The sequence below is a fragment of the Channa argus genome, chromosome 1 (genome assembly GCF_033026475.1).
Source record: "Channa argus isolate prfri chromosome 1, Channa argus male v1.0, whole genome shotgun sequence".
NCBI classification, from domain to species: domain Eukaryota; kingdom Metazoa; phylum Chordata; class Actinopteri; order Anabantiformes; family Channidae; genus Channa; species Channa argus.
In genome coordinates, this window is record NC_090197.1 from 361,236 (window position 1) to 373,402 (window position 12,167).

Below are 12,167 nucleotides of genomic sequence, written 5' to 3' on the forward strand. Positions count from 1 at the left end.
CAACATTATTAGAAAACACTATATAAAGTTCCATTGCTATGCTGATGATACCCAGCTATACCTATCTAAGGAACCAGATGAAAAAAATCAGTTAATCAAGCTTCAAGCATGCCTACAAGTAATAAAGACCTGGATGTGTAATTCTTTACTTTTAAACTCAGACAAAACTGAAGTCATATTTGGGCCCAAAAATATAAGAAAATGATGCCCAACCATATCGTTACTCTAGATGCCATAAGTCTGGCCTCCAGTACTGCTGCAAAAAACCTTGGAATTATTTTTAACCAGGATTTGTCCTATACCTCACATATAAAACAAATCTCTAGAACAGCCTTCTTCCACCTACAGAACATTGCCAAATTAGAACCTTAAACCTAAAACCTTCCTCTTTAATAAAGCTTATACTTAGTTATAGTTATGCTGCTATAGGCTTAGACTGCTGGGGGACCCACCTCCTCCTCTCCCTCTCTCCTCTCCTCTCACCCCACAGTTGTCACTACTTTATGACATTAACTCTGTGTGTTTTCTCCCGTAGTTGTCTTTCTCCTTCTCTGTCTCCCTCTCCCTGTCCCTCTCTGCAGGTGTTCCTGGACTTTGAAGCTTTGTGTTTTCCAGTGTGCAGCTACCCATCCTACCAACCTGCCCAATGTTTTGTTTTTGCTTTTGTTGCTCTCTTTCTTTTCTCTCTTCACTTTCCACTCACCCCAACCGGTCCAGGCAAAAAGTGCAAAGTGCCAAAGTGTAAAGTGCTTTGAGATGATTTTGTTGTCAGTTGGCACTATATAAATAAAGTTGAATTGAATTGAATTGAATCAAACAATTAGTCAGTACATGACAGGAAGAGATTTGTTTTATGTGAAATCGGGTGTCTCGTGTCCAGTTGAACCAGCCTGTCCCCCAGTGCATTATGGGATACACTCCAGCCTGATGTTGCTGGGGATAGAAGTTACTACAGGAGTAGTTAGTAGTACTGTCTGTTTAGCTTCAGGTATAGCAGTACATGCAGTGGTAATAATACTTGTAATAGTAATGTTGGTGGTAATGGTTGTAATAGTTTAGTAGTAGTAGTATTAGTATGACCCATCCCCCCTACCACCCCAGTGTGTATAAATATGAGTGTTTGAAGGAGGAGCTGCAGCTCTTCAGTAGAAACACTCAGACAGCAACATGCTGCCACCGTGAGTAATACCACTCTTTATACTACTACTTATAGTACTAGCACTACCCTTTACAATTACTACTTCTTATATATTATTATTTATACTACTAATGCTTCTGTTACTGCTGGTAATTGACAATGTATTTTAAATTTTAATGTAATGCAATGTAATGTTGCAGTCTTCTGAAAACAACAGGGTAGTCTTGTTTGTATTTTAGTGGTATTGTAGTATTGCTGTAGTGCTGTATAATATCTCACTACCTGTGACTGTAATATTTTTCTGTCTGTCCAATCAGTGATCAGCTGTTCAGTACCAGGTGTTTGGTAGCTGGACAATAATTGATTACTGCAAACTTGTCAGATTTAACTAAAATTATTTTTGTCAATGTTTTGATCAGTACACAAAATGTTTACCACCTGATACTGGTTGGGTGTTATTCACTTTTAACTGCTTCTAAAGTGATGATTATGTTTTGATCACTACTGAATATTTTTGTTCTTTAAGGACCTGACCACTGAGCTGTGATATTATTGATTCATATTGATCAGTAGTGATTACTCTATTCTGTCACCACAGAAACCTGCTGATAGTGTCGATGGTCATCTTTCTGGCAACTACTGTTTCTATGGCTCCTGTGGAGGGTAAAAATGCATACATTACCTTTCCTTACTGCTTATACTTAGTCTTATTAGCGGAAGTAAGAATTATTGTTGTGTTTTGCAGAAAAGGAGCAAGAGGAGGTGGAGGCCACTGAGGAGGGGGAGCTTTCTGAGGAGGAGGAGGGTAGGCCTTGCTTCAGAGTTTTATAAAATAAATAGTCTATAATTAATGTTAATTATTAGTGAGCATTACTGCAGTTTACCTGACAAAACATCTGATATGAACTATCCAATCATCAACCAGTCTAAAACCCAGACATATAAAACATCACTGTTTGCAGAACTTACAGACTGGTGATCGGACTGGACCAAACCATACAAGCAACATCTTTTGTTGTGAGTTGGGGTCACACCGCTGGCTCTGATTGGTGGTATAAATATTAGGATTTGTCTATGTGGGATCAATCAGACTGATTTCCAAAGCACAGAAGAACTTAGTATGGTCCAATGTCATCAGGAAATGCACTTAGACATAGCTACAGTGATAATATTAACAGTAAAAAGAGTGTGCAGTAAATATGGAATCATTTAGACTCTGTATACTGGATTGTAGGGAGCCACATGTGGAGGAGTATTGGTGCATATGTACAGTGAAGGTTAGCCATGTGTCTGTAAAGAAGCTGTGGAGGTGTCAGATGATCTTGGTACTGGGGGCTTCAACCCTGGAGGTGAGGTGCAAGGAAAGAAGGAGTGATTTTGTTTATGGAGCAGTTCTATACAGGACAACCACAGATCCATGTAAAGGTTCAGCAAACAGCTCATTGCTCATGGAGCTCCAGCATTAGGCTGTTCAGGTTGTCGTTAGCAGGTTGTAGAAGTCATGTTGCCGGTGTTAAGCTGGAGGTGCAATAGAACAGGACCTTGTATAACTGGCAGCTAGTAGTAGGACTAGTTGAGCCAGATTAGGAAGGATAATGGTTGGACTGTTCCAATGAAAATACCTCTTAAAGCACCCGGGCCAACCACAGCTGTGGACTGTAGGTCTGAAGTGGTCTAATGATGGTGTGGTCTCTTCAGTGATGGCTCAGTCATAGATGAAGCATCTATGGGAAGGGAACAACACATACCTGGAACCACTGAGCAGCCATTTTTGAGCCCCAAAATGCTGGGGTGTGTGAATAAAAATGTCTGCAAAGTTCATCCAATATTTCTGAACAAATACTAAAATTAAAATCAACAGTTTACACTTTAAGCTCATCCAAAATGATGCTCTTGCTGTCCAAAAGTCAGATGAACCATTAGGGTGAACAAATACCAAATAACTAGAGACAACAACAACCACGTGACCTTAGTAAAAAGGTGGATACCATCTTATCACCGATAAAAAGTCTTTAATTAGAGAAATAAATGTTGGATGTTTTTGTCTTTCCAGATGATGATGACTCCCAGAGTCAGGATAGGATTGAGGGTGAGAGGATAAAACACACTGACCTTTAACTTGACTTATAAACCTGCATAAACCCAGATAAATGGAAGGGTTAACTGGAGAGTTGATGAAACCGAGATGGCCATGTTTGAACCTAAATTCTACCTAACGACTTTTTAATGTAGTCATGTTAATGACACTGATCCTTCACAAATCTGTTTTTAATTAACTGTCAAGTTTCTTTTCGTAGTTGGAAACAGAAAGTTTGTTCATTCTGAACACATGATACCTATCGCCCCCCTGTCATCCCCCATCTTCCCCCCTCCTCACCCTGCTAACAGGACTCCTTGGCAGGCAGCAGACCACCACGGCAGCAGCGTCTGGAGGTTCAGGTGAGTCCATCCTGATCGTGTTTTTCCCTGAAGAACAGTTTGTTTGTTCCTGTTTGGTTTCAGGTTTAATCCAGATTTCCTGGCTCGTATTCAGACCCAGATTAACCTGATTCGGTCTGATCCACATCCTGAAGTTTCAACATCGCTCTGCCCGGAAACTCTGATGCTGCAGGTCTCAGGTGTCGAGGGCTGGAGCCACAGCGCAGCCTGCTCAAACAAAAAAAAATAATAATAATGCCGCGACACTTCACCTCTACTTTTGATCAAATAGTAATAATAATAATCAGATAACGATAATAATAATACTCATCATCATCATCAGATAATAATGATAATACAAATAATACTAATAATAATCAGATAATAACATTACCAAACAAAGAGATTCATGAAATTATTCTAATGAATCTCAAACTCTGAAAAAGCTTGATCAGGCCTGCTTCTGATATAAGCATTAACGTAGGAACAGAAAATCCTTTAGAATTCAGTAATGGGGCAGAGATCAACACAACCAACCAATCAATCAATCAACCAATCAATCAATCAATAAATTAATCAATCAATAAATCAATCAATTAAAACTTCTTTTTGGTTTAGCGCTTTTCACACTCTTTAATGCAAATCAAAGTGCTTTCCCATGACTAAAGACGGGGTAACATGGCTAACAATCGAAGGCAATAAAACATATGAAAAATGAGACGCAGATGAATAAAAGAGAAAGAGCAAGAATAGAGGAAAATAGAAGACAAAGTGAATTAATGCAATAAATGAAAAGTATATGAAGTAATTTATTAAAAAGCAGTAGAAGAAGGACGGTTTTAAGTCCTGTCTCATTCATGTGAGGACAATGATCATGTCTCTATAGTTGACTGTCTACTAGGACAAAGGTCTGCACTCATGAACTTTCTGAAGTGCACCCCGTGTTTCTGTGCAGGTGCTGCAGCAGGTGTTTCCTCCAACATCCAGGACCTGAGCCGTACGTTCTTTGTCTGATGCTTGTTTCAGTGTCTCTCACAGAAACACAGGAATAAACACGTTTTGTTTGTGTTCAGGTCCTGGAGCTCAGGCAGGAGGAGGACAAACACAGGAGGGAGCAGCAGGAAGCTCTGCAGGTACGTTTTTAAATCACAGCCTGCAGCAAATGCTGAAAACACGGTGCACCTGAGGCAAGGTGCTGAGCCCAGTATCTGTAGGAACCACAGCATAAATATGCCATGTTCCTGTTGGGACATGAACCAGACAGTTCTCATCAGCAGCTATTTCACAGAATTTCTGTAACTGAACTGTCAGGCATGACCTCTGACATGAGACCAGGTTTTAACACAGTACAAATGCAAATTCCCCTTATTTACTGTGAGAACTGGCTGAATGAAAACACAAAGAACCACATATGACAGAGGTGGTCTGCAGAAAACAAAACCCATGAAGAAGTCAGGTTTCTTCATTCTGTGTTTGTGCTTCAGCAGCTGTAACTCCGAGCAGTTCAGCCGCATCACAACCAACAGGTAATCACTGATCAATATGTCATAACTAATCAATAATCAAGACTGTCAGAGGATCAGAGTATGAACAAAACTGGTTTCAGCTGTGACGGTGAGAAGCAGCCACTGTGTACTCCTATACAACTACTGTGTACTACTATACAGTACTGCGGTTCTGTTCCCTTTCAGACTCAAGGAACATTCTTCTCTTCTTGTATCAGGTTCTCCAGGTTCTGCGGAAGCAGAAGCAGAACACCTTAGTGTGCCTGCTGGTCAGCCCCAACCTGCAGGTAAACTCGTTTTCTAAGTGTAGTTTTTTGGCAGCTTTCAACCATCCCCCATGGCCTTCTTCAGTCAGGAGAATGTTGTCAGCTGTTGACTGTGTTTAATGAAACTCAGAAGGTTGTTTTAATGCAACAAAAACTAAATTTTCCAATAATTAACATCAATTGCATGTCTTCAGGATCTGAAGGAGTCCGTTCTGAGTCCAACTGTAAATAAACAAAACTTCATGAGTAAGCACGTCCGTTTAAGAAATCAGATGGTTTTGTCTTATTGTGATGTGTGTTTCAGGTAATGGACAGAAGCTGCTGAATGGAGGAGGAGGAGGAGGAGGAGGAGGAGGTCAAGCTGACACTCAGACAGGTGATGTGCAGGGGGTGGGGCTACAGAAAGACAGTGACAGCAGTCACATAATTCAAATTGTCTCTCTGTTTACCTGACTGTCTATGTGTTCTTGTCAGTCTCTGGTTACCTGTTTGTCTCTGTGTTCCTGTCTCTATATTTCTGTCTGTCTCTGTTTACCTGTTTGTCTGTGTTTCTGTCCATCTCTGTTTATCTGTTTGTCTCTGTTTAACTTTCTCTGTGTATGTTTTTCTGTATGTTTCTGTTTACCTTTCTGTCTGTTTACCTGTCTATGTTTCTGTTTACCTGTTTGTCTCTGTGTTCCTGTTTGTCTCTCGCTCAGATTTCTTAGGTTTGTTTGGGGGTGAAGATACTCACCTGGAGTACACAGGTAAGAAGCTGGGGAAGGCGTGTATGCAATCTTTTCTTCTTCTACAGAAACATTACGTGTACTGGGCCACATTGAGACATTGACCAGTCCTCAGTTGGTCCTAACTACATTGTCTTTCCACAAATTGTTCATTTCTACTTTGAAGGTGAACTGAATGTGTCTGTCTGCTGGCCACTAAAGAATGTGAATGTTTACAGGGGAAGTGTGTATGGCTGACACTTTGTTCACTAAATATTTGTTTGTGAATCTGACACAGAAATGTTGCTGGTGGGTCTAACAGCCACTGAGACCATGACTGTGTTTCCATTCAAACATATTTTGACTTATTTTCAATCCTAGTTCATATATTTTTACTGGATAGTGGCAGAAAACACTTGTTTTTGACTTTCCTTTGTGAGTGTGTGAATGAGAAACATTGTAAAGCACTTTGGATAAAAGTATTATATAAGCAGAACATTCACCATTTAATTAAAACATTTGGCTCATTGATCATCTTTATTTTCATTCTTTCATTCAGAAAGACAATTAGACACCTGGTTACACATATACATGGCAGAGAATTCTACAACAGAAATCTAACTGGGGAAAGCAGGTCTCCCTAATCCTGTAGCCCAAATTCAGAAACCAGGTTTCCAGTTTACATTGCACCTAAGAAATTAGCTTTCCTAAGAAAGTTTAACCTGGTTACTGAAGTCCATGTAATCACAATGTATGTTAGACCTTCTGCTGAGAAACAAGACTTAAACACATGTAGACACGTGGGTCCCCTGCAGCTGTTCCGCTACATTAGACCCCCTGAATTTGAAGTCTTCTTGCTTTAGGAATCTGATGTCAGACGTGTTTAGTCATGTCAGCTTTATGTCCACCCTGCTCGTCCATCCTTGACTCATGTCGCTTTTCCTGCAGGAACCATGGATTCATCCACTCATGACTTCCTGCTCGGACTCATGGGTATGTTTTTACCAGTGGGGGTACCCTGAAATTGTTCAGTCACAAACTGTAATGTTTAATGTAAATATCACACGCAGCAAGTTTTTTAAATTAAACATGAATTTTATTGTTTTAAAATAAACTTTCAGAGTAAAAGTTTAAATTTAAGACTCACAGCAATAAAACCCTGTCTGTTTGTGTTTCTAGGAGGAGGCAATCGCTTCGGTCCAGAAGTCCATATAAATGTGCCAGGTCTGATCTCACAGCTCTTTCTGCCTTAGACCAGAACAGGATCAGCTTGTTAACTAGCTTGTCATAGAGTGTAGAACACAGAGACCAGAACGACCACAGTCTGACGGGTTTTAAATAACCCTGTTTGTCATGAGCCTGCTTCTTTAAACTGTATACCACCAATTGAAAGTGAACACATGACCCTGTCCACTCACTCAGGTGTGGCTCTTCTGATTGCTTTTCAGTGATCACCTCAGGTGTGACCGCAGGTCCTTATTCAGATCAGAGCAGCAGCTTCGGCCTGAACTCATCTGTTAGTACTGACCCTGCCCCCACAGGTGTCAGATTTTCAAATTTGAACTGCTTTATGAAAGTTTTTCAACTTACACACAATTAAGTAAGGTCAGCTGTTCTGACTCTTTTTCTTTGTTTCATGTTTAAGATCCTGGTCATCACACAGACCAAGCCAGGCCAGGTCCCACCTCTCTGACCTTGGGACCTGACTTATCACAGTCCAGCTCTTTCCCAGGTTCCTCTGACTCTGCAGTAAATGGTAAATGTTGTATACTTTATTTTAAATTACTTTACTATATTGCTTTACATCCACCCCTCCCCACACAGACATTTAAACACCAATGAACAAAGCTGACCTGCCTGACCCACCAGCCTCCCTGTTGGGGTTTCAGACTAAAAGTCTGTTCTCCACTAGTAGAAATTCTTTTACTCTGGAAAAACAAAAAGATTTTAATTCTTAAAATATAAAAAAACCTAAATGTTAAAAACCTTTAACAGTACACATATTGTATATTTTAATGTGTAAATAAGAAGGAGCTTGAAAATTCAGGCTTTAACCTAATACCTGGTATGTGATGCTTGTGTGTTTCTTCATCATCAGGTTCATCTTCTTCATCACACAGTGAAGCTCACAATGAACAGACAGGTAAACTCATGGCTAAACACTAAAAGTATTTTATATTCCAGCATTGACATTTTTTATTGCATTCGTATTTAGTTTTAATAGTGACTTAAAAACATTCCAATTACTGCCAAAATAGCATCAGGTTTCAACTTGTTCAGATCCTAGTTTACTTAACGCTGCAGCCGTTTGTACTCAGCGTCCTCAGCTTTCTTCCTAATCATCTCCCTGACTGTATGACTTTGTTGTCTCCTTTCAGACATAGCCAACTCACCTGATGCTAATTATAGAAGTGTTTAACTCTTGACCTGTAACTGATCTGAGGGCGTTTTCTTTATTTGGGAACATTTAGAAGCAGCACTCTAAGATCTACAGTTTAATATTGATGGTGATGATGAAGTCTGTGTGATGTTTTTTAGGAAATGGTCCACAGACTCACCTGACTGACACGAATGCAGGTAAACAAAAACAAACAAGCAGTGAAGCCTCAGATGTTGGTTTTGGATACAATGTTTGACTCATGTCGTTGTTTCCACAGCGACTGATCGACCAGTTTCCTTCACAGAACTCACAGGTAACACTTATTAATCAGCTCTTCCACTGCATGTGTCACCCAGATGATGATGTAATCAAATGTATAATGATGCCGCCAGGTGGAACAGTGAGCCGCATTCAAGTCGACCTCACAGCTGTGATGGCAGCTGATCGAATAATAAATCAATACATTGATCACGTAAATCTGACTCAGTGTTCTGATTGTTCCCAGCTTCAGGTGGCAAACTGGGACATGATGTTACAGGTGAGACTTCATTTTATCATCATTTTATCAACTACACTTAGGATTCACCGGTGGAGACTCACTTCATCTCATGTGATCATATTGTAGAGTCCCCCATCGTCTTGCACACAGACTCTGTCAATGCTTTCACAGGTACACCTGTTCACACACGTCAGTGCATCCACATGTCTCCCCTTCCTTCAGTCATGCTGGGTTTTTTTCAGTTTCAGGTGTTTATTCCCACACAGATCTGGTCACTGTAGCAACAGATCTGACGGGCACAGAAACAGGTAAGCCCCAACACTCCACTTGGCTTAGCTGGTAAATGTTACATGTAAAACTTGTTGTGTTTGCAGTTTCAGATCCAACAGGAAGTCCACTGGACCACAGTAAGTTTCTTATATTTATATCATTTAACTTTTTCTTTCTGAAATATTCTGTGTGCATTTGAACATGTGTGTCCATTCAAGGTCTTCTAGCTGTGACAGATTACACGCAGACAGCTGGTAAGTTTTATATGTGTTTAACCATTCTGAAACAGGATGTGTTGAGTGGCTCACAGTGTGGTTTGGGTTCACTGGTTTTACTCCCATTTGACCTGAGTCCAGATACTGAATCGGTTCTTTCTATTTTCTTGGTTCTGCTTGTTCTCTGCAGGTTCGGTCACTGAACAGTTCAACACATCTGGTCAGGGTCCTGAAGGTTTGTACTGACTCACTCTGACCCTCTCTGTAAACCTCTGATCCTGTTCAGTCAAGGTTGTGCTCTGAAATATTCTGTTCTCTGGTTAATGTGCTGAGAATCAATTGAGATGTGAAGCTTATGTGAAATGTCAAACAGTCCACAGGGAAAGAATTTATTAGGCTCCTTCACTCAGTATTTAGCAGCAGCTCTAAGCCTGTGTGGTCTCGTCTTTGTAAAACGGCTGCAGCTTTATCAGGTGGCCTGAGGTCTAGATTCTGACTCACAACATGGTCCTTGATATCTTTGATTCTATGGAGCTTGACCTGTGTCCATGGGCTCATTCTCCTCCTGGAAATCCAGGATTCTTCTTGTTGACTTCAGAGCTGGGAGTTAATCTGAGCTTTGTCTCTTTTTGTCCACTCTAAAATTTTAATTAGCAAAGAACCAGGCAGCAGTTGTTGTCAGTACAGTCTCTGTCCTTCAAAGGAGTCAGAGGGGTCTTGGTGGTACGGTTATTGAATTTTTGAGGACAACCTGCTCTGGGCAGATTTCCGTGTGTCACAATGCCTTATTTCTTACTGATGGGTTATCCTGACTTTAAGGGGCTGTAATATTTGACTTCATCATGTTAACATAAAAGTGTTGTTACAAGCACTGATATACAAACCAGGTATATTATTATAAACTAAAATAAAAACATGAAAACAGAAATGAAATACTAAATAAAAACCTATAAACGATCAGTAAAAACCTGTAATAATGAAAAACAGAATAATTGTTGTTATTGTTCTGTATATCCTGTACATGTGTAGTTCTAACCTACCGCATCTGCTAGAAGCCAGATGGAGTCATAGGAGACAAACTCATGTGAAGACATGAAGTCAGGATGTCAGGGACGAGACCTGTGTGGGACTATTTCAGATCAATGTTGATGGCCCAGCTACAGAAAAAGTATCTGAAAGTTAAAGTCAAGCACAGCAGATGAACAGCTCCAGTCAGTACAAGAAAACACACTTATTAGTTGGTTCGTTGAGACTGGAAAGACATCCACCAGGTTTGTTTGACACTCAGGTTTACAAAGAATGAATGCTACACTTGTGAAACGTCAATCTCGCTTTATTTGATTACATTTTTAAAAAAGTGTTTGTAGTTAAGTGCACATGCCTGTTTGTAACGTTCCATTATTCACTTACTGTCTTTTAAAGTGAGATCTGCCAGTCTGAAACCAGGGTAGTGTAGTTTTTAATAATAATGAAGTGCAGTGTTGAAATGCAGATGTGTCCTGATCAGTACATTTACATTTAATCAGTCAAAAATATATAGGAGAAAACATTAAAACAAAGTGCTATTAGAAAAAGACAGATTTGTTTAGCAGCTCGTTCATAGTGAGCTTTGTTTAGAATCTTTTGGGTTTGATGGGACCACTAGGAGTCAGTGGGAGAGAGGGACTGTAGACCTGGATCAGGGAGTTCAGGTAGGAAGGTTCTGTTGTGAGTAAGTGCCAGTGCTTTAAACTCGATGAAGCCAGTGCAGAGATCAGAATAGTGGGGGGGACACATGTCCTTTTTGGCTGATCAGAAATGAGATGTGCTGCTGCATTTTGGATCATTTAGAGGGTTTGATTGTGCTGCAGGCTACCCAGTCAGCAGGTCACTGCAGTAGTTGAGGCAAGACATGACGAGTGTCTGTATTTTCAGTAAGGTGGGATCTGAAAAAGCAAAAACGAAATAAAAACTATTTGAAAGACATTCTCCAGACACACCAATCCACTGGATGACATGTTTCTCCATTCCAAAATCAGCAACATTTCTATTTTTAACAAACGCTGTATTGGAGCTGGTAAAACCACAAACGGACAACATTTAAGGTGGTATTACAGAGACAATTAAGAGTGTGGACAATATTTACAAGGGTCCTGGTTTTTGGAATAAAGAAACATGATTCATTTAGGGCAGATAGAGGCTTCGTTGATTATTGGGTGGCTGCCAGCTGCTCACTCCACCTTCACTTCCTACAGCTGGCATTTAGTCAGTCTGTGAAGTGTAGCAACTGCTGCCATCTACGGGTTTTAGATTGAATCTGGTTACAAAACTAACTGGAAGACAAAGTATCAGTTGTATCAGATATTTCCATCTTATTTTAATATAAATAATTAGAAGTTTTTGTGACTTTGTTTCTCAGGTGCAGAAAATGTGGAACTGGAGGATACCTGCTGACTTCCATATCAAACCACAAGTTCGATTCCTGCGCTATCAATTCCAGTGTACCGGAAAGTCAAATTGGCCAGGGACATCTGACCCCTCCCTCTAACTGTAGACCCCGCCCCCTGAGCATCGCATTGATGTTTGTTTTTTTTAAATATGAAAATATTTAAAACTCTTGTTTAAAGAAGATTTTGTTTTAGAATTAATGAGTAAATAAAGTTTTAACATGATGACATCATACAGAATGTGACATCAAAGTCAGGACTGTACAATGTGATTTTAAACTTCACAAATAAATTTTTGTGTGTATTTTGAACATCAACCTGAGCATCTGTCACGAATAAGTTCATT

At 40.0% G+C, this 12,167-nt stretch overlaps 1 protein-coding gene across 6 annotated transcripts; it reads left to right on the forward strand.

Moving 5' to 3' along the window:
- The first annotated feature begins 1,140 nt into the window (after positions 1-1,140).
- On the forward strand, positions 1,141-12,145 carry si:ch211-80h18.1 (uncharacterized protein LOC555593 homolog). Of its 6 annotated transcripts, none has more exons than XM_067490961.1 (24): positions 1,141-1,178; positions 1,737-1,801; positions 1,884-1,943; positions 3,192-3,227; positions 3,527-3,577; positions 4,512-4,553; positions 4,630-4,689; positions 5,280-5,348; positions 5,632-5,703; positions 6,026-6,073; positions 6,980-7,024; positions 7,211-7,255; positions 7,480-7,572; positions 7,677-7,787; positions 8,130-8,174; positions 8,570-8,608; positions 8,689-8,724; positions 8,917-8,949; positions 9,037-9,081; positions 9,153-9,218; positions 9,285-9,317; positions 9,399-9,434; positions 9,586-9,630; positions 11,794-12,145. In XM_067490961.1, exons 1-24 carry the CDS (start codon positions 1,168-1,170, stop codon positions 11,826-11,828), a joined length of 1,221 nt encoding a protein of 406 aa, XP_067347062.1. In that variant the 5' UTR covers positions 1,141-1,167; the 3' UTR covers positions 11,829-12,145. The 6 variants fall into 6 exon arrangements, with proteins under 6 accessions (XP_067347062.1, XP_067347500.1, XP_067350042.1 ...); XM_067491399.1 differs by having other exon boundaries at positions 9,177-9,218; XM_067493941.1 differs by lacking the exon at positions 9,037-9,081.
- Positions 12,146-12,167: the final 22 nt, after the last annotated feature.

Coding starts and splice junctions, on each gene's coding strand:
- si:ch211-80h18.1 (XM_067490961.1), top strand. Junction 1,944..3,191: donor GCTTTCTGAGGAGGAGGAGG/GTAGGCCTTGCT, acceptor TTGTCTTTCCAG/ATGATGATGACTCCCAGAGT. Junction 7,256..7,479: donor AGTCCATATAAATGTGCCAG/GTCTGATCTCAC, acceptor ATTGCTTTTCAG/TGATCACCTCAGGTGTGACC.